This window comes from Mycteria americana, chromosome 7 (assembly GCF_035582795.1).
Source record: "Mycteria americana isolate JAX WOST 10 ecotype Jacksonville Zoo and Gardens chromosome 7, USCA_MyAme_1.0, whole genome shotgun sequence".
Classification (NCBI taxonomy): domain Eukaryota; kingdom Metazoa; phylum Chordata; class Aves; order Ciconiiformes; family Ciconiidae; genus Mycteria; species Mycteria americana.
This window is the reverse complement of record NC_134371.1, coordinates 42,841,003-42,863,808: the sequence shown is the minus strand read 5'-3', so window position 1 is coordinate 42,863,808 and position 22,806 is coordinate 42,841,003. Positions and strand designations below refer to the sequence as shown.

The window sequence follows — 22,806 nt, the reverse complement described above, 5'->3', positions numbered from 1 at the left end:
AGCCCCGCCCCTTCCCCTTGGCGGCCATGGCCCTGCAGAGGGCGCTGCGCCGGGCGGCGGCGGGGCTGCGGCTGCGGCGCGGGTGGGTCGGCCGGCCGGTCGGTGCGGGGCCGGGGTGGGAGCTCTCCGCCGGCGCTGGGACCTTGGGCCTGGGTCGAGCCCGAGAGGACGGGGCCTGCGTTCTGTCTTCGTGCCCTTTGAACGCACGTCCTGGGAGGAGCCGCCCTCCGGGGAGCGGAGCGGCGGGTGCCGGGGCCGCCCGGGGCTGGGGCGACGAGGGGCCCGGCTGGCATCGGGAGGTGCAGGCCTCGGAGCAGCACGCCTGCGGGACCCGCTCCTTTGATGAAGACGAGCGTGGTACCTTCTGTTAAGCCGGGTTGTGACGTTGAATACAGCCCGGTGTCAGATTTGACACTTGTATCTGGATTATCGTTGGGGGTGGGGGGGAAGTATTTCTATTGCAAAGGCAGAATAGCTTTACATCAAGAATAACCGTTTTGGTTATTCTTACAGTCCGCAACATCCCTCTCTCTATTTTCGTCTTCCTGCAGGCGTGTAAAAAGTAGTGTGACTGGAGGTATTGCAGCTGAAGGAAACGTACATGTAATGGAGAAATCACATTCAGTATTTAAACAAAACAGTATGAAGGCAACCTTTAATTTGTGAACTATAAAATGTGTCATTTGTTTTAAAGCTCGAATATCTGACTTTCGTTTCTGTTTAGTTTTAGAATGGGGAATAGTCCGCCTACTTCTGTAGGATTGTCTAATGATGCTGCTGTGAATCAAATACAGGTAACATTATTTACGCAATTCTTACTTATTTGCAATATTCCTAAAAGCCATAAGTACTTAAAAGCTAATCTGATTTATACAAAGAAATTCTGTAAATAGTTCTGCATGTTGAACCTGATTCTTAAGTTTATTAAGTAATACTGGCAGCATTGTTTATCCACAGCCCTGGAACCTGATCTTCCTAGGCTGTATCCATTTTACATTTTTTTCAGACCTCTACTCAAATTCAGTACTGCTATCAATATTGGGGATTAAACCTTGTAAAATGATGGATATCAAGTAAAGTAAATATTTAAAGAGTAAGTTGTTTCTTAAAGTAAATTCACTGATACTGAATAACAGCCTGAATCACCTTGAATTTACAGTAAAGTAATAGGGGTATTTCTTTCTCCCACTGAGAACCCTTTTTGTCACTCTGCTTGCCACTGGCACATCCTGTTTGCCTTAAAAGTGCTACTAAATAATTCAAGGAGATGCAGCTTGTTTGGCAGACTGTAGGAGGTCTGTGACTGCAGAGCAAAAGAGGGTGTGTGGCAGTCATACCACACGCTCCACAATCGTTCTGCTCAGTTTTGGAGTCAAGTGCAGGTCCTACACAGCTTCATAGGTGCCAGCAGTGCTTCTGGTAGAGATTAATGCCAACTCTCCATTGTTTCTCTGCTCCCACAAGAAGAAGATCATAGCGTTCCTGAAAGTTAGACACTTTTAAGTTTTAACTGATTCTAGGTATTCTGCTCAAAGAATAGAGCATACCTTTTACTGAAAAGCTTAAGTGGAGGGGGAGAAGTCACTTTATTTTCCAGGTAGTTCTGCAAACTGCTGAAGTTGTACCTCACTGCCTGCTGCACTTATGCACAGATGCTCTCTGGGATCTGGCCAAGTGCAACTGCAGTTTTTGAGGCTGAGAGTCTGACTTCTTGGTAGTCAGGTAGGAAACAATTTTTATTCTGATGTGAAAGTATGGGATGCATCCCTAAAGGAGGTGCTAGGCTACCACAGAGGTCTTCAGAACAAACATGGGTGGATATGTTTTGTACCCACCATACACGTGATGGTATCTTTTTGAAAGATGTCACTGTTCTGCTCCTTGTTTTTAAAGAAAAGTAGTTCACTCGTCTCCTTAAGATTCTTGTGGCTCTAGATCAGAAGTAGGGAACATTTAGAACCTAAACTAGCTTTTCACTTTACCTTGAAAAAGTGAGAATGAAGTACAGTGTTTTGGAAGATTCTCCAGAAGTAGCCAGCCATTGCTGTAGCATGGCTGGGAACTCCTCAGTTGTCCCTGTTAAAAATACCTCAGAAAGCCTTTTACAGGGAGTAATTTTCCTAATAGCAGATTTTATACTTCTGTAAATGTTTTCATGACTGTTTGATACTGTTAAAATACACCGACTTAAAAACAAAGCACACTGACTTGAACATTCTTTTGAACGTACAGGAGATTATTTCAGACAACTGTGTGGTGATTTTCTCTAAAACAACATGCTTCTACTGCAAAATGGCAAAAAGACTTTTTGAGGGCATGAATGTAAATTATACAGCTATAGAACTGGACATGAATACAAATGGAAGTCAGTTCCAAGACATTCTTGAACAGATGACTGGTGGCAGAACAGTAAGTATACTTTCTTACATGTAACAAGCAAAGTAAGAATTTACACTACACACGTTCCTCATGGGTTATGACCACATAAAGTTCTTCATTTTTTTGAGACAAGTAAACTTGGGATACAAGCTCCTAAACTAAAGAGAAGGTACTGCAGAAGGGTTCTGTACCATCTCTTCCTCTTGAGACCCTCTGGCTATCCCTCTGAGGTGATCTGCCACTAAGATAATTGAGGTATCAAAGTCAGTTTTCATTTGTATGGGTATATTTAACCCATTGTGTTTAACACTTAATCTTGTCATTTCTTAATTTTATGTAGTCTCACTTGACTGAATTATTTTAATTTATTACAATCTCCCATACAGTGACTTTATCCCACTTTTGAGGGGCACGTGAACAAAGTTTTCCATCTCTTTAAATATTACGGAAACGTATGAGTTGTACAGTAATATTAAATATGCATAGGTAAGAACATAACTATTGTGCATATACTAGAGTCCACATGGGCTTGCTTAGATTTTTATCTTTTTTCTAAGAAGTAACTAACACAATCTTCATTTTCTTGATAGGTCCCAAGAGTGTTTGTCAATGGGATTTTTGTTGGAGGTGCTACAGATACTCAGAGGCTTCATGAGGAAGGCAAACTGCTTCCATTAGTTCACCAATGTCAAGCAAAAAGAAAATCCTGAACAGCCATCTAGCTTAGCTTAGTCTTCCTTTGTATAAACAGAATTTCAGACAAGTTAGAAGATCACAAAGATACACTGCATCAGCTGGACTCAACAACTTCAAGCCCTGGATTTCTGAATCATAGATCGTTCTCTGACACAGACTTTATGGACTTGGCCAATTACTTGGTGTCCTTGCCTCTGCTTTACCACAACCAAAATGGTGATAAAAAACATTATGTAACTCTCAGGGCTCTAAGTGTGAGATAGTGACATCATTTTACTGCTATTATATCCTGATACTACGCTTCAGAGAAGTATAGACTGTACAAGAATCCTGTAGGAGAAGTATAGACTGCACAAGAAGAATCCTGAAATTTTTTTGCTGCAAATTAGTTTGCTTTCTGGCTTTGTTCCAACAGTTACAATAAATGGTCAGTTTAATTTAATGGTTCCTTTAAATTTAATTCTTCTCTGAATGTCTAATTGTAATCATGAAGAAAGTATGAAGCAAAACAAGTTTGTCATGATATTGCTATATGCATGTCTGCCGCTCTTACATTTCAGTGTCTGATCACCTAGCTACCGAATTGTATGTCCAGTTGCTACAGAAAAGGGAATAAAGATTCTTGCACCTTTAGAGTGGTAGGTACTTGCTTTCATCTTCACTCTGCACTATGAAGTATCAGTCTGTACGGTGTCATTCAGGAATATCCTTCTATGGGAGCCAGACAGCTCGCTGTCACTAAACTGTGCAGCTACAAACTACGTTATGATCAATCCAACACTATTATGAAACTTAAGACCAAGTAAAATGGATCTAATATGCATAGAGTTTATTTAGTACTTAAATTCTACAGTCAGAATGCAGTTTACTAGCAATTTTAACTTGCAGTTAAATGTCTAAAAGAAATGTCTAAAATTCAATAGTTTCAGTACAATGTACATCCAAAGCCAGACCAGGCAATGCCAAGACTCTTGGTTATTTCAAGAAAGTTCATATGCAAGTAGAAAATTATATCCCATTCGTCAGTAAAAGGGACCGTTACACTACTAAAGGTGCACAGTTTAGAATAAAAACATTAGTCAATGAATTTTTACTCACTTCTTGTGAATAAGACTCCTGTTATTTCCACTACTTTCAGCACTGTGTGCACCTAAACTACTTTTTTCCCCTCAAGGGAAAAAAGCAGCACATTTATCTTCAACTCCAGGTAACTAGGACTGTAAGAGTACCATTTAAATTTGACAGCTTCATTTTTGTGATGCAGGTTTGAAATAAGTTTAAACCGCATCATTTGTAGAAAGTCTTTAGTATACAGTTGCCTGCACTGTGCATCTTTAACGTGTAACGAGCCGATTAAACACACCGGCCTTGTTATATTTTTATTATTGCCGTTTACTGTATTTTGCTAGTTTCATCACTGCCTTATTAAAATTTTGTTTACAAGGACACACTCATCAAGGTAAACACACACAAATGTGCATCTCTCCCTAAATTTGTACTTAATAAAGCAATTTATTTTGCATATACAGTGGTAACCAAGTATTCTTTTTCTCTGTGTAGAATTCTTAGGCCAGTTATGTTTTCTTAGAAGATTAACAATAATTTTGCACCTGAAAGCTCGTAAATCCATCATGTAAAAATAATAATAATAGTATGCAAAGGAATTTTTCAAAGACCTTTTCATTTTGTTCCCTGTTTAAAAAACAAAAAAAAAGTCCCAAAACAGTAGTCTAAAATAACCCTTTGAGTTTTAAGTTTAAGAAAGCCCAGGGCGTTGTCACTTAAGGCAATATTCTAGTCCAACTGTCGAGAAAACATGCTGTATGCCTACACATCCAAGTGAGTGCCCATTTATTAAAGAAGGTATGTCTTAAGGCACTCAAAGGGTTAATTATGTTTCTTTTTAACCATCCAAGGTTAAGGCTCCCCATCCAAATAGTTTCTCATTAATTTTTTATATTTCATAGAAAGTAGCAGCAAGACAGTGCCTTCATTATCGGACGGCACAAAGCCATGTTATGTTTAAGTTATTTAAACATGATATGGCAGTTAAAATGTGGTTCTACTCTAGGAAAAAAAAAGGGGAGGGACCCAAAAATAGTAATTAAAAATTTCCATATTTTTTGCTTAGCATTGTCTCCAGGACAAAGCTGTTTATCTTAAAATAATGCTTGCCCTGGGATCTGAGTGTTAAAAACTATCCACTAAAAGATTCTGTACTTACACTTAAGACATACCTGCTCATCCAGCTTAAATACCATGCTCCTAAGAAGCACGAGAAGCTGGAAACAAACATCAAGTTATTTAACTAAGCAGATAGAGCTGTGAATGCGCCTATCTGTTTGCTTCATACAGAATTATTTTTAAAGAGTAGAACTGCACTTTTATAGGAGAATGTAATAGAAAAGACATTTTATTTGTAACTAGTTGTGCTTAACTCTAAGAAGCTGGTAGCATTAGGAAAACAGCTATTTATATTCATTATTTGTTAATGAAGCATTTGTAAAAGTTCTCAACATACCACATATATATATATATATGCAAATATATATATATTTAAACTCAAATTCAGAATGCAGAAATACCTAAAGAAACCATGCTTTACAGTATCAAAATTATAAATCCAAATGTAAGCACACATATTTAAAGACACCATACCTTCTGCTGAAATTAGCTAATCTTAAATCTTAGCTTTCAGAGCAGTACATACATAATACACTGTCCTAGTGTTTTACCTTTCCCCCATAGCTCTTACTCAGCAATGTTGTACACTATACTGTATCATGGTAAGATGAAATCTCTACCATTTCAGCAATAAAGTCATTAAAACAGCTTACTTAACAGCATATTTGTCCACTGTGAACCACTGCAAATAGCAAAATAAACCTATAAACTGATGAAATGCTTAAAAAAAAAGATTAAAAGCGCAAGCAAGACAAACGATTCTCTGCTTAAGTTTACTTCTACATCCTATTCTTTGAAGATTTTCTCTAATCAATACTGTAAAGAAGCTGCCCATTTATCCAGAGTATTAATTTAAATGTTTCCCTAATTCTGCATGTAACAGCAGCTTGATTATATTTAACAGAATGGAAAGCTCCAACCCACTGAACTAATTCTAGGAAAAAGCTTTAAATTTGAAAAGTTAATTTTAAGCAGTTACTTTATAAAAATAAAACCATTCACAGGCAGGTGTTGGATTTTTGTGAATAAGCAAACTATATTTTTGTCACTGATCTTTACACAAAGTTTTACCAAAAATCTGATAGATACATTAAATTAAATGTTTTATAAGAGATTTATATAATCAAAGGAAAGAAAAAAATTATCCAGTTTTTAAAAATTAAGATAAATACTGTGACATCAGTTCTGGTATAAGTTATTTAGCTAAGCTAGCACGCTCAATGACAGCAAGAAGGCAGAAGAACAACAGAGGCAAAAACAAAGGAATGGATGAGAGCTTGTACATGAAAAGAGATTCAAGTATAGGCCTGAGGTGACAAGGACGTAGGAAAGGAGAAAAAAGCCAGCATTAACAGAGAAAAGGAAGGGCAAAACAAAAAGGTAATATAAGAAACAAAGTAAATGGGACCAATACTAATGCTTCTGGTACAGTGGCTATGAGTTAGGTACATAATTAAGCAGCACAGCATTTTGCAATGGAGAAAAGTATTTTCCTAGTGTTTTCACAGATAGAGCTGTTATTAAAATACATTTCCAAAATTGCTGGTGTATTTTTTAAGCCAAGAATATATACTTTGTTGAATAGCCTTTTAAAGCTATACCCATTTATGGGCCCCAATTAAACAACAATGAAAAAGAAAAACACAACCCCCCTAATGCTTTCTGTTTAACAAACAGGTTTAACAGTACTTTTAAGCGGCAAGATATTTTAGGGCCAGTTATTAGTGGCCCTCACATAGTGGCACTTAGACTGGCCCTGCTGACTTCAGATCTACACCTACTTTTAGACTTCTCTTTTTTAAACCCATAGGATCATAAGTAAAGACCCCATATTTTGCCTGTAATCTAATTCTACAAGCATCCCAAACTCTCCTCCTCCTTGCTACAAGTCTAAAATTCCTGACACGAAATTCTATTTCTTGGCAAAATTATTACTTTATTGTTTTTACTCAATTTATTACACAATGCTGATGTATGCATTGCATGACTTCTAAGAAATCTTGGGTGCCTTCTGCCCTCTCCACATTCTTGATTGTACCCCTTCCATGAAGAAACCTGACCTTTGATGTTCATTCGTTACTGCCCTTCATTACAGAGGAATGTTTTACCTCTGCTGTGCTTCCAACCATTACATACTTTTCTTCTTTCTTAAAGCTAAAGTGCCTGAACATTATAGTCTTAGACATAATAGTCTAATACTTAAGAATTGTTAAGGGGGTCACAAGTGAAATGGCAGTCAAACTGAAAGCCTATTGATTCTGTTAGATATCAGGAAACCTGCATTCACCCAGTCTACAGTTGCACTCTGCATTGAGAGGGGTTTTTTTAATTAATGTTTTGAATTAGCTATCTTTAAACTTGTCCCTGTTCAATTTTTACTGGTAAACTGCAGTGCACAATTACAGCCTCATTTTTGTTTTGTTAGTAGAAGTGTTCCTCCAATGTAAATAATATTAACTTGAAAGAGTCAGTGTCTCCTTTTTGGTGAAAGGGTAGGTTATTTATCATATACTGAACTGATGCTTAAGCTTAGCAACTTTGTTTTAGCTCACTTATTTATTTTTTAAAAAACATTACAGTAATTATTGCCTCTTTACATGTCCAGATATCATTTTGGAAATTATCAGTTTAATAACTGAAGAGTAAAATCAGGACAAATTTATGCTATGGCAAATGAGTCATGCTGTCCCCTAAAATTCAGTATATGGGCAGATAAAAAAGATCCAGTCTATGGAAAAGGAATATGCAGCATCATTCTTCTATGCTTGCTGTAAGATAATAACAAAACCAGACAGAAAGCAGTAGAAACAAAGGTCAACACTATAAAGTTTCAGCTGTCAGCATTTACTTCAGTTTCCCCTCTCTGTGAAAATCTTAAAGGAGGAACAGATGACAACATGATCTCATTGGTGTTAGTTTTACATCAGATAAGCAAACCACTTAGAATATTCTATTTCTAACAAGATTTTTTAGTACAGAGATATGGTAAATATTTAGGAGCATATTATGTACTCCAGCATGGATGACTATCTTCAACATGGTGCATAGCTATCCAGTGTCAACAGATACAGGGAGCTACATTTTCTATAAGTTCTACTGAAAAGTTCATCTTCACTTACACTCTAGTTCAAGGAATTGTATTTTAAACTGGACTGCTTTCAAAGGTGCAACACTACTATAACTGTTTATTCAATCTGTTCGTAACTAGTCTAACCTTTTACTTGCAGTAAATTTATGCAACTAACTGCACAAAGTTCCTTGAAATACCTGTTTAAGTTTTCATTTTATATTTAGTCCAAAATATTTCCTATTACTTCACAAATACTACTCCAAGTAAGAAAAAGTACTTGCAAAAGATACCTATCTATCAGTTATTTTCAACATCTCTAGCTTAGAAGGAAACACCTAATCAGATGTTCGACTATCATGTAATTTAAAACACACTACTACCAAAAACAACCCCAAAACATCAGTGCATTTACTTGAAATAATTATTAACATGTATTGAGCAAATGAGTTTACTTCCCATATTCATGGTGTTTATTTAGAAAGGAGACTAAAAGTGGTAAGAAATTTTTCACAAGAAATGGCTAATTTTCTTTTTCAAACTCAAAGTGCTATGTCTCAGCTTTTGTAGGAACACTTGTTTTTCTGGATGTCACCTGACAAGCTGGCGGCAGTCCTGTATTCTTCAAGCATTCTATCAGAGCTGTATCGCGAGAGCAGTGATAATTCAGAAGTACCTACATTCATGTCCACTGAAAGGTAACATTCCTACCATCAGTTCTTTAAGCCATGGTTTTAATGTCAGAAAAGGCTTCCCTCACTCTTTTGATTTATTCATTAAGGTAGAGTGTAAGTATGTAGCAGAATACCTTCCATAACATGTAACCTCACATTTTAGCACCAAAAGAGATATCCATCCTACAGAATGCGAGCTTTGATTTTATAATCAATATGTATGAGGCATAACGAAAAGTGTTACAAGTACCAAAATTATAGTATGAACTTGAATTTTACATTTAAAAGCTTGGGTTTTAGGCAGAAAAATATGGTCTTACATGTCATTTACCACAACTGGGTTATTTTTATAAATCATAATTATATCCAAATTAACATCAAAATCACTGTTTAAAACAGCCAGAATTAGCATAAGAGGCTGACATATATATGTCTTAGGGGAAGTTGTAAAAGCATCACTAAAAAAACCCCACCTTTGTCATCTTCTAGATTGTGATCTACTAAAGAGATCTTTTAACTTCCCCCTATACACACATATACAGAAACACACACACATACAGAATTAAATACATATACACACGAATTGCTATCAATTCCTGTTCCAAAGTGATAAGATATTCACTAGCTTTCTCCTTAGTTACTCACACTCTTACTATCAGACAAAAAAAAAAAAAAATCCAGTTTCAATCACTTCCTAAACAAGATTTTGAGAATATGAAGGAGGCAACTGTACATTTCATAAAAGTTTTTAAGAATTGGTCACTGTAAACTGGAGGTAGTTTTGAAAAATGTTAGCTTGAATTAGTTTACTAAATCAGAAGTAACGTTAATCTACAAAGAGATTTTAAAAAATGAAATACTCTCCTGTTAGGAAGATTGTTTCTGTATCATTAAATACATTCTTTTGAAGAAAATGTAGCTTTTTGTTTCTGGTTGTTACCACTCAGCTTTCAAGAGCAGGCCAAGACACATGCACTTGTTGATCTTTCTCACTGCAAGTGTGCTGATGCTTCCTGAAGTTTTAACATGGACTGAATGTGGCTTCCCAGCCATTTCCAAGGTCTTTTTCTACTAAAAACAGTTTTTAGAACTTCCTTTAAAGCGTAATAATTCTAAAATAGTGCTTCTGAAACTGCATTGTACAGAAACTGCCCCTCAATTTATCTAAAGAGAATTACACTTTACTCCTGAAAACCCAGATCATAATCTAGATAGAAAAAATTAGCATGAGCTCTTCCACGTTCAGTTTTATCAGTATAAAATTTCACTGTGTAACTTTTATACTGCATCACAGTCACATGGTCTCATACATGCCAGAAAATACTTTTGTAGATTTGAAGTGTAACAATGGAAACTGTTGAACCTTAGTAATTTGTTTGAAATACAAAGATTTAAAAAAGCCCAAAGAAAAATCCCTCTCAACGAAGCTGCTATTAAACTGACGTTATTAAAAATACTAAACCCACTTTTTTTTCCTGCCCCATCCTAAGACTAATTCATCAATTTATTCTTGCAAACAAGCATTCCACAGCAACGGGGCAAGGGAAAAATTAAAAATCTCTCAGTATTTATAACCTATTATAAATGAAATTAAATTATGTAGTGTAACCCTGTAGCTACTTTTAGCAAACTTCCCACTGTTGTTTTAAATTGTGTGCAACAGGAAAAAAGAGAAAAGAGATTTCTCATCTGCTTTTCTTGTTTTCCCTTCACAAAAAGGTAACATTCTGATATGTATATAATGTGCCATATTCTAATAAAGTATATTTGGCTGGGAGTTCCCAGGGTGAAGTCTGTTGCCAGCAATGGACCCACTGGGAAGAGCAGATGCCTAGAAAATTAAATCAAATCCAAAGTGAAGTTTCGAATAACATCCAAAGCTCCTGTATCAAAGCCACATATATCCAACATGCCTCTGTCATCTGGATCTGCGATTGTAAAACCATTTGAGGTCATTCCACAAACAATCAATTTTGCAGGAATACCCATTTTCTAGAGGAAGGGAAAAAAAAATAATCAGAATACACACATACAGTAACTTAAACATGCCAGAGGGCCAAATCTTGCTACCTTGCTTGCATAAACCACTGTTTGAATAGGCATACTGATAGAAACTAGATATGCCATAATCAGAATTGCAGACTGCCTGTTAACATTGTACTTAACCTGCAGTAGATATATTTAAATAAATGGAAATAATTACAATGAGGTACAACTTTAGGGTAGAACAACTTTCCTGCAATACTAAGATTCATAGATTATTTCAAATGCAAAGATTGCATTTGCTATTCTGCAGTTCATTCTGAGAGGAAACTTTCAATAACAATTATCAAATCATCTAATAGGAGTCAAAGAGTGTGTTTTTGTCTAAGGTAAGGATTTCCAAATGTTGGTTGAACATACAGCACCACAAACAATGCAACAACTGTGGCCTGGACGATTCTGCTAAATGAGCTGATTTTGCAGGTTAGTAACCTGTAAGGTAAAGCAAAGCAAGTGGCGTGGAGGCCAGAGTACAGGAACTCTTTGTTTAAAGAACAAATTTAGGAATGGGAGCTAATGTCAACTAAGAAAACTAAAACACAGGGGGCAAGTTAAAGATTTTTGGTATTAATTTCAACTGGGTGGACATGATATGAAGATGAATGTCCATAAATACATACTTGCTAAAAAGTATTTTTGTAGTTTAAAAAATAGTTCCTTTAAAGCATAAAAGATTGTTTGCTGATTAAATAAGACTTTCTAATAGCAATGTGCTTGGAGAAGGTATTTTTCTTAGTTCTATTTTAAAATTATGAAGCTGCACAGCTTAGAGTAGCCCTTTTAAAACATAATGAGCTTTCTTCACAAGATACTATCACCTCATCCTATTGACACCTTCCCTACAGGCTTATCTTCATTACTTCATTTAAACTTTGTGGTATCTACTGGAGACATCAAAGTTAAATTTAATTCTGTGAGCCGAATTTCATTCTCTAAGAACTATAAAAAACTTATTCAATCAATTATATATAGAATGCAGAAATTCATATATTCCCTGAATACCAAAAAAATTTTCACTGATATTGCAGTACACCGAGCAGGGTAGGATAATTACAAATCCTTTTAGCAATTCAGTGGTTTTAAATATGCGCAATTAGTGCAATAGGTGCACTAATGCTGCCTAACTGCAGAATATATCAGTTTTTAACAATATATAATTACTTACTGAAAAAAGCCACAACTAGTTCAGTCTCTAAAACATTTTTAGAACTGGTATTTATTTTGTATTGTATTCATCAATTATAAACAGTCAGAAGCATATTTACCTCTCTGTATTCTCTAAGAGCTGTTGCAGGATGAGTATTTCCAGCAAAGGTCTCATTATCAGTAAATACAATGAAGACATCAGCAGCTGTCTGGGTTTTTTGAGCCCATATCATTGGAAGGGAACAATCAGTGGTACCCATTGGAATCTTAAAAAGAAAAAAAAACCAACCATGGAACACATTAATACAGAAATTAGTAAACCATGGAAAAATTACTTTTTATGTAAGCTTCATGTTTTATCACACACAGAGGCTTCTTTGTTAAACAACAGTTCACTTACTCATTTCATTTCAGTTTTGTCCAGGGTTTTTTTTTGTTTGATTTTTTAAATATTCTTTTCAAACCAACTCACGGTGACCCAATACTGCCATTCTAAATTGCAATATTTCAACTGCCAGATATTAAACAATGACAAAGAAAAAAAATCCAGTGTTTTACTATAGAGATACGGACTAAACACATACTAGAATTGATTACAAAGAAAATACAATGTAACTGCTGAGACTTCTACACTCTGAGGTTAGCAACAGCTATTTGCTAATTTTATTTGAGTTTTTGTTGTTGTTGGTTTTGTTTGTTTGTTTGTTTTTTACATACTTCATACATTTTCACTAATACTTGAGGTAACGTCATCTCAGCCGTCACTGGGCAAGGGACCATTTCATGTGAAAAGGCAACAATATGGGAATCCTTCTCAGTACGTGCTACAACCTGAGAAAGAGGAAGACAAAAATAATTTAGTTATATTATTCAGAATTTTTAATGTCTCAATCAAGGCATTCCCTACCAAACACACAACATGACATATCCTTTTGTATTTAAGTCACCACAGCTCCTCATATGCGCTAACGCTTCACTCTACACTTTAAATATTCTGTAATATTACTGCAAATAAACAATGCAAAAATCAGAGCTGAAGAACTACTCTAATTACTATACCTAAAGATACTTCCATATTTCTTCTCTCCCCTCTGGCATAAAACACTAAACATTTTTAAACATCAACAGAAGTTCGACTCCTCTAGAATATAAATACACAAAAAGCTTTAGAGTAGTTCAAATTGAGCTTTCCCCTCAATTTGATAATTGAGGGGAAAGTGATTGTGCTACAAAGGCCATGTTGGTAACTCAAATGCACACAAGAATTATCCCAAAATATCTTAATCCAATCTTTATTATTCTATGAATGCTTCTGAAAAAAATTAGAGGGTATTTTCAGCTAAGGTAAGTGAAAAAGCAGCCTTGACCATTTTAATTTATACTGGAAACCAACTTCTTCAAATTGATCTTTCTGAATTTGGTTGCCAATAGCTTTAAGCATCTGATCTACCAGTGCAGCACAAGGTCACATCTTCTGTACCCAAAAAATATTATATATAATTTTCCTTCTGATTTCTAACCAGCTTTAGAGCACCTTTGTATCAAAAGAGCAGCTCAAGCTGCAAATAGTTATAAATAAAAGAAGTTTAATGCCTCACCATACACATTACTGCTGCAACTGTGCTAGCACTGAGTACGCTGCCCAAAACTTTTTGTGTCATTGATGCACTGACATCAACTGCAAGTAAGAAGCGTTTTCCTGTTGGTTCAACTGTCTAAAAGGAAAAAAGAAAAAAAAAGAAAATCGGTTTATTTATTTATTAATTTCTTCTTCATTCTTATGCTTTCAACCCTAGAAGTAGGGCTTTTTTTTATTCTTTCTGGGGTAACATTAGGACAATAATGTTGCCAAAAGCTGAATTTATCATGAAGTTTTGATTCTTTGTTTAGTAAAATCCCAATTCCTAAGATTTTTGTTATAAAGTTTAAAAATTGTTATCCACCTGACAAACTTTTCTTGATCATTTTATAAGCTTTCAGAAAACAGAGAATTCTTAAAAAGCTTAACAAATTGAAGAACGATATTACCTTGAAAGTTTTATAAAACGAGGCATCTAAAGCTTCTAAAATATCTTCATCAGGACGCCACCAAAGCTTCCCTCTGCTTCCATGTCCAGCTTTATAGGTTTCTAATGCAATCAAAATATGGAATGGATGTATTCTACCCTACAGGCAAAAGAAATCAACAGTAAGTTTTTGAAAATCTGAACTCCTTAAAAAAAAAAAAAAAAAAAAAAAGAAGTAACAAATAATACTAAAAATAAGATCCTACTACAAAAATCTCTGGTTAGGTATTGTTACTTTAAATTTGTTAAATTTAAAGAGTTCATGCAGTCTTTACACAGCTGTTGTATGAACTGATACTTGCCAGTTACTGGTAATGGACCTCATTCCCTTTCCAGACTCCTCCAATGAATTTCAAATGTTATCTTATGCCATCACCAGAATTTTGGTGAAATTTCACAGCTCTATCTATGATTGTCCAGTGCTATTTTCTATCATAGGCTTACAGTAAGAGAAAGTTCCTGTCCTGCTGAGGGGAAAGGAGTTGAGCTAGGAAAAGAACAAACTTAAAACTAGTTTTGATTCAGATGCAGTAAAACTGGACAAAGAAACTATTCTCAGAATACAGCATTCATTTTCCTCCTACTATAAGAAGACAGTCCAAACATTTTCTTTTTTTTTTTTTTGCTTTCCCTACATAAACCCAATCAGTGGCTGCCGCATGCTAAGTATTCTAAACCACATCTTTGCTTTACTGATTTATCAACATTTTGTTATCTTTTTCCTCAAGGGGAGTTTCAGTCATTAATCACTACCAGCAGCAAACCTTAGCAAATCTGAATGCCTGTCCACTGTCTTTCTTCCATCAAGGTATTATGCCACCATCTGTGCTCTCCCTTCTCCAGTGCCTCAGTAACTATGTATGATTAAAGAAGAAACCAGAGAAAGGGAAGAGCAGTGGGAGGGGAAAAAAAGGACCTACTGTTGTTCTTCTCAATTCAACTATGGTCTGGAAGAAGTTAAGTGTCCTGATTTTAATCTCCCCAACTCACAGAACTATTGGAAAAAGCCACTTGTCTTCTCTATCTCCCATTAAATTCCTGAAAATTTGGTTCTCCCTTTGGGGAACCCTCTTTTCCCTTTTATTTTCTTACCTCTTTGATGGATAGTAAAGCAATCTGACAGGAGAAAGTCTCCTTGTTCCAGCTGCTTATGCTAGTTTTTTCATTCACTTCCTAGGATCCTACACAAGTGACTTCCACTCACTTTTTAGACTTATATTGCTGATTCTAAATTACAAGACTCAGAAGCGATGGATGAACCCAACAGACAAAGCTTGCCACAGCCTTAATTTAAGAAAAGATCCTAGCTGTCAATATACTTAATTTGTAGAAAAGTTTCAGAAATAGGGGGGGGGGGGGGGGGGGGGGGGGGGGGGATAAAATGAGAAATGATAAATACAAATTTTAATATAAAGGTGCAGGTATTCCACTGCAGTTTTTTAAAAGAATAAACTACACATTTCCTTCAAAGAACATCCCTTTTATTTTGTAAAGAGGTTGCCTGAAGAAATAAGGTTTAGGAAGAGATTAAAAACCACAAAGGCTGGCACCGATTATGAAAAAGTTCTTACCTTTGTTAGCAGTTTCTCATTTCTCAGTCTTTCACATACTAGTGCCACTTCTGAACCTCGTGGTTCAAGCACTGAATTTGCTGTCAGCTTTCCTAAATTTCTCAACAATACAGAAATGGACATCTCCTTCAGCAATGCCTTCCAAACCTATCATCAAAGAAAGAGAAGGGAAAAAAAAGATGAGATTCCCAAACCACAAGAACTGACATCTGCACATTAAATAAGTGTATTTTAAAACAAGTGTACAAGTTATATGAAGATCTTCATTATTTTAAATTAGCTACTTGGGTAAATAACTTGAAAAACAGCATAAGGGCTATTTTTTATGGAAATCTAGACTTAAGACTGAAAAGTGTTACTCTAAAGAGAATACAAAGCTGATGAAATTCACCTACCTCTTTAGATTTCAGATGGTTTGTCAGGAGATGCTCTCTAGCTAGACCATATTCCTCTATTAAATGGGTAACTTCCAATTCATCTTTTGTGCGTTTTACTTTCTCCACAGCCTCCAGATACTTTAAGAGTTTTTCCGTCTCAGCAGAAACTGCTTTGTCTTTGTAAGCCTCTTGGACATCTTTCCACCCTTTGGTAATATATTTAGTGACTATAGCAATTCCTATTGAAAAGAAAGATATTTTCCAAGCAGGATTACCATCTTTATACTGGCATTTATCATTCTAGTAAGCAAATGAGTTAGCAGGTTTCATTCTCAGACCTGCCAACCAGCTATAAAAAAGGTCAGCCACACACAACTTAGAGCAGTAGTTTTAATGACTGTATTATTCTCCTTAGAAGTAAGCAGCCTAATGTATTTGAAACCAACAGATCTTCCCAAATAACAAAAAAGTGTTATTTCATCATTTGTAAGCAAATAGGAACAAATTGAGGGAATTGTATTATTTTATCTTCTCTTGACATAAGGAAGAAAAAGAAGGAACAAACTCTGTTTACCTTGAAGATAAACAGGTCACTTTCTGGCATGACCACTCATGTTTTTAAGGTGCAATTTACAGGATACCATCACTAAGAAATCATCAGTCTACAATGGTACGTGGGTTTCCAAAATAGTTCCACAGTAAATATAAAAGGTTTAAAACACAGTATGTTCAGGTAAATAAAAATGTATTACCTTCATTGGCAGGTTTTAGGTGGGACAACCTCAGAAGATCTTTATGAGACCAACCACTTCTTTGTTTATATTTTGTAACTGCTAAAGCAACAGCCATGCCATTCTTTCCATTGTACCAATCTGCAACAGCTTTCCTCAGTGCACGGCCCCACATGCCACATTTCATGCCCTCCTTCAGATCTTTTTTAAATTGGATGAAAGTAAAGAGATGGGTTGGTATGCAACACACCTCAGGAACAGCTTTAAACGCTGCTTGTTTCGTTTTTGCATCAGAACACTGCGAGCAAATGGCAAGAGCAAAAAGCAGGGGCTCCTGTTTTGCTGCTCTGCCTTCTCTACTAAATGTCTTTATTTCTTGAACAACTTCACAACCTCTACCCTCTTCAATCAGTCTTATTAAAGCTTCTGCATTTTCAAAGCCCAGCTTCTGCTCCTTGATGTAGTAAGTACCACCTTCTGAACCAAAACACAAGAAACGTTGCAGTCGATTCATATCGGTGACATGCCACACATAACCACTTTCAGAGTTCGGCACCTGCTTTTCACTCAGGAGTTGCACTTGGTTTTCCTCGTCCTCCATTGTTTACACTTCCAAGAGGTCTGTTGAAAGAATAATAAAGTTTATTAAGAACTATCGTGAAAACCTGACGACTCTACTATCACTTCTTAGCAAAGTAAATATATCTTATCTATACGCTTGTAATATTTCCTTCATAAATTTAATGAGTATACTCTAAGTGTGCAATAATACATATCAGTTAGGGGAAAGGAAACAAAAAAATCTCTGAGTTGTAATGGTGACAAATTTATTTCCTTAAAACCAACTTAGAAACTACTTAACCCCCATAAGTGGCACACAGAAAACATGGCTGGTATTACGCCCTTTTGCCACTAATATATTACACCACTTTCTTAGGTAGATTTTTGAATTGCGTAATAAATTGCTCAAAACTCAGATCTTGCCCTACTCTATTTTGCTGAAGAATTGGCAATACTGGCCAACTGAAGAAACATGATGCTAAAATAAAGAACTAAAATACAGAAAAACTGTTTAGTCAGAAGACTTTGTGACAGTTTAAATATGGTGGGTTTCAGTGAGGCTTAGACAGCAGCTTTTTAACAACTGACAGTAGCTCAAGAAAAAATTATCTTTATTGCAGGCTCAAATAGTCTGCTGTTTCAAGTGAGATCCAAGAAAAAACACAGACATAATAACAAATTCTGCACTGCTTTACATTTGAGGTTAAGAAGCAAAAGACACCACAAAAATTCACAATCTTTCAGGTCTTTATATTTATACACTCTTGAGTTGCAAGAGAGTTCAGCTGTAACATTTGTAGGCAACAACACTGCTCTTACTTGGAGAGCATCTAGCATGGTAAAATTCAAGCCATAACATTTAAACGGAAATAAATGCAGGTGAAATGAAATCAGCAGGCTAAAGGGAAGAAAATTCATCATCATCACTATCTCCAAAACAGTAATATGACAACAATAAATTCCATTTTCTCAGTTCTCACTAAACAATAAAGAGACACTAAGTAGCATCAAAAGGTCCTATTTAAAAAAAAAGACCAATAATCGACTCCATCAAACTGCATCTAGATGATCAGTTTGATCAAAGTTTGATCATCTATCAAACTGCATCTTCAAATACGCACACACTTAAGTCTGAGCACACACAAATGACATTTCAAATAAATCCACTTAACAATTTTTAAGTATTGCAGATATCTACTTTTGACATGCTTGCTTGGATACTGAATATAAAAGCCATTTTGCTTCATTTACCAGTATAAGCTAGCACAAATAAATGTCACTAATGTAGATAGAGGGTTTTTTTCCCCAGTTTAGGTAACACACTGATTTACAAAAAAGTTCCCTGCTTTCTCTTTGACACAGAATTTTCCTTTCTCTGCAAGCAACTAGAAATGTACCCTTCCTCCATTCTTGCCTATCTGCAGTGATGTGCTGTCTGCACCCAGAATTAAATGATAAATAATCATCAGTGCTCCCATTATATGCTGCTAAAATCATAAAAATAGAAGCCATATGCAGATGCCCGCTTTGAAAATGCAGGTTTCAGTTAAAAATTAACTAAGAAATATCTTTCACTGTATTATTCAGAGCACCAGTGCTCAGCTATTTTTCTTAGTGCTTAAATATTCTAACCATGTTCCTGCCAAACCAATTTAAATACACATCATGGCTGAGCCGACTTTTTCACTGACATCTGAAGCATGCAAATACACTGAAAACAAGAAGGGTGGTATTTGCAATGCATGAATACCGTATCAGTATGTTTTAATGTCTAAAAACATTTTATTTCAATACATTTCAATTAGCTGGTTTCATTAAACAGTAGGCAATGTTTCATAATAAACATATAAAACCCAAACAAAAAATCCTGAAATCACAGTCAGCATCCATTAGTTTATTTATCAGAAAAAAATGGTACATGGAAAGGTACCGAGAAGCACCATTATCTTGAAGCAAAAATAACAATGGGAAGCATAAAGGATCATGCATAAGTAACGAGATCTCCATATATATAAAATCTTGAGAATAATTTCTTGTTGCATCTTTCATATTTCTGGTATAAGAAATATCACTACATTAAAATGAGACTAATGGGAAAAATCTTTTCAGTCACCTATGGATTACCAAGATTTAAACTGAACTGGAAGGACCATGCCTTTGGTTAAACAAAACATTTATCATCTCACTTTGCTGATTATATTAAGAAATACCAGCACTACTCTGAATATTTTAGAGTTTTTTCCTACATTTTTTCATTTGCACAGGTTCTATCTGATATGTCCATTTTATTTTAATTCTCACTTGGAGAGCCTCACTTGTCCTCACATGCTTAGTTTTATAGCCACTAATATAAATTAGCTACCATTGTCATCACCACCCTGAGAATGGAAACAAAACCTAAATGAAATAATTATAACATTTCTAAAATTACAAATAATATTTATCTGGTTTGAAATCCAGATTTATTTACAAAATACTGTAACACAAGATCAGTATTTCCATCAAAGGTATCATCCTGAAAGGCAAGCAGTTCACTACTTCATTGTTAGGTGTCAATATGAGGTGTGATGTTAATTGTATTGTATTAAAGAAATTTAGAGCTAACCATCAGAGAAAAAAATTCTCCTGCTGCACTTCTCTTACACCATATGACAAACCTAAGTTACACACATTAATAATGGATAATTTTTATGTTTACTTTTGTATGGACTCATAGCACTGAAAAGAGGTATGTGCTAGCATCCGCAGCCTTCTGACACAAACCCATATTTTAAAAGACAGTTGCAAATGTACGCTTTAGTTTCTCTGAAGCTACTTCTAGTTTTTCTGAAGCTTAGCTCTTTAATTTGCCTTCTTAGGAATATACTGTGAGCTACAAGAACAGATGCTGTTACGATTTCTACCTTTTGTAAAGCTTCATTTTCACTCAGCCCTCAAAGTTGTCTTCTCAGAGGGAACATAGTATTTCACAATGGAATGAATTACCTGCAGTACTTATCCCATTAAAAATGCCTACAACATTTGTCTTCTGAAACCTTTAATAAAATTAATGCTTTCTGATAAGCAATCTAGCATACAAAACAGATTTATCTCAAATGGCTTTTTGCTGCCTCAGGGATTTAAAAAGAGCTTCAAACCAACACCATCTTTTGGATCCTAATACGAATTGTAAATTCTTTAAAACAAATTTATATTTTAAAAATTACCCTTGAAATCTGCAATAGCTGATGCAAACCAGTAATTTCACTACTAAACAGCCACACTAGAAGTATCAAATTTAAACTTTGCCAGGATCTACTGGAAAAGCACTTATTCAGTGTTGAACTATTTAAGTCATGTTGGCCATTTCTAACTCCTGTTTTACATTTCAGCCTCACAAGTTCCCAAAGCTATTCCCTCCCTCTAACCAGTCCCTCTCCTCTGCCCAGACCTCAAGCTTATTTTCTCCTTTAACGCCTGTACAACACGGACAACTTTCACCCTCACAGATGGATACATGCAAATACGCGCTTAACGTATGCTCTAACCCTACTCTTCATCTGCTGAGCTGCAGCAGTGAACTTGAATTTCAAACACTCATGGAGGATTCATCAACGATATTCTGGCTCCATCAGCATTTCCAATTTCTGAGCTACTTCAATGCAAACAGCAATGTGAAAAGCCTTGAAAGTCACAGACTACATACTTTATCATGAAAATTGCTGAACTAAAATTGATGATTGCTCACCATTATTAATGAAAGAAAAAAAACACTATGGGAAATTTTTTTATATTCCAAACACCGTATAAATTAATCTATAAATAAAATATGGCTTTGACTGGTCTGAAACAGCCTATACAACACTTACATCTTGACTGGTGAGTCAATATCTTTATGTTGCTGTACCATAACATGACTGAGTTTTGTAAGTTAACCTCTGTTATTTTCTATGACTTTTACAATTCACCCCTAGTTTTCCTAAGAAACAAAATGTCTCACAGTACAAGTTTCAGGTACATATGAAAAAAAAAAAATAAAAAGCACAAAGCTGTAATAGAGCTATGGGTTCTAACTTAATTTCTTAAATTTAACTATGTTAACAATGATGAATCAAACTTTGTAGTGAAAACATATGGAATTAAACTTTGACCAAGTCAGATGTTTTATGAAAAAAATGCATTGACATTTTAAAGACAACACTTCAAATTGTGTTCAAATACTTCAAAACCATATACACTTAATTCTATAAGAAACTGCATTCTCCCACTCTGCTCTCAAAATTTGGTATAAGCATTAAACTGAAGACTATAAAGAATATCTTCTAGTTTATTGAGCAGAGAGGCTATAACCATCGCACTGAGCTATGGTTGTAAAAAATACACCTGCACTACAGCAGAGCTCTGACAGCAACATAAGTCCTCATACTTCAGGAAATAAGCATCCCTGTGTAAACAGGAATGCTAGAAGAACATCTCCCAAACCACGAATGGCATGATCACCAGTATGATGACAGCAGAGGAGATACCAGACTATGTGAACCACATACTTGCTAAAAAAATTCTACTACAGAATTTGCTTAAAAGTCTATTTGTTTAAAAAAAATATTGACTGGAGGGAAAAGGTAGCTTAGCTGACGTAGAACAAAATTACGAGGAAAGAGCATCTAAAGTTGATACCCGAAAACCTGTGACTTTAGTTGTCAATTTCTATAAAGATGATAAATACAAGTGACGGCGAAGCAGAAAAGTAACCCCAAAGGCCACGCCCTTTAATCTCCTCACGGGGCTTCCAACGCCCAGGTGCTAAGCAGGAGGTGGCCATCTACGGAGATGGCCTCGCCAGATTCCTTCAACATCCGTGCCAACCCCGCCGGAGAGGCCGCCCGCTCCTCGCCGGGGCTGACACAGAGGGGGGGCCCACACCCGCGCCGCGGGCTACCCGGCCGGGGCCAGCCCGCTCCCCCCGCCCTCAGCGCTCCCCCGGGAGGCGCCACTTGCCTGCGAGGCCGCGGCCTGGGAGGGGCCGCGGGGCAGGGCCTGCCCGGGCCAGCGCAGCCTCCGACGCCAAGCAGCGGCACAGCCCCGGGGAGCTGCGGCGGCTGCTGGGCCGCCGGGCGATGACGAGGGGAGGGCACCCGGGACGGCGGGCGGTGGCGCAGCCGGCTCCGGGCGCGGGGAGCAGGCAGGGCGCGTCCCGCTCCAGCCACCGGAGGCTCCGCGTCTCCCGCAGCCCAGCCCCGCCCCGCCGGCGCCCTGACAGCATCCCCGGGACCCGGATGGGGCCGCGCCCACCGCCCCCCGCGGCCGCACCCCAGTGCCCGGATGGAGCCGC

At 36.6% G+C, this 22,806-nt stretch overlaps 2 protein-coding genes across 3 annotated transcripts; one reads left to right on the top strand and one right to left on the bottom strand.

The window, feature by feature from the left end:
- The first annotated feature begins 8 nt into the window (after nucleotides 1-8).
- On the top strand, nucleotides 9-4,578 carry GLRX2 (glutaredoxin 2). The gene is given in 4 exon segments (XM_075508147.1): nucleotides 9-82; nucleotides 725-794; nucleotides 2,233-2,409; nucleotides 2,970-4,578. Coding segments are annotated over 4 exon segments (435 nt in total). The 5' UTR covers nucleotides 9-26; the 3' UTR covers nucleotides 3,102-4,578.
- A 4,655-nt stretch (nucleotides 4,579-9,233) lies between these two features.
- Nucleotides 9,234-22,612, bottom strand: RO60 (Ro60, Y RNA binding protein). 2 transcript variants are annotated; one of them, XM_075508140.1, is made up of 9 exons: nucleotides 22,473-22,612; nucleotides 16,956-17,555; nucleotides 16,222-16,442; nucleotides 15,827-15,973; nucleotides 14,218-14,355; nucleotides 13,788-13,904; nucleotides 12,907-13,020; nucleotides 12,309-12,455; nucleotides 9,234-10,992 (listed from the first exon to the last, which is right to left on the bottom strand). In XM_075508140.1, the coding sequence occupies exons 2-9, from the start codon at nucleotides 17,533-17,535 to the stop codon at nucleotides 10,840-10,842; spliced, it is 1,617 nt and encodes a 538-aa protein (XP_075364255.1). In that variant the 5' UTR covers nucleotides 17,536-17,555; nucleotides 22,473-22,612; the 3' UTR covers nucleotides 9,234-10,839. The 2 variants fall into 2 exon arrangements, 1 of the variants encoding a protein (XP_075364255.1); XR_012776529.1 differs by having other exon boundaries at nucleotides 10,863-10,992; nucleotides 12,914-13,020.
- Between the last annotated feature and the right edge of the window lie 194 nt (nucleotides 22,613-22,806).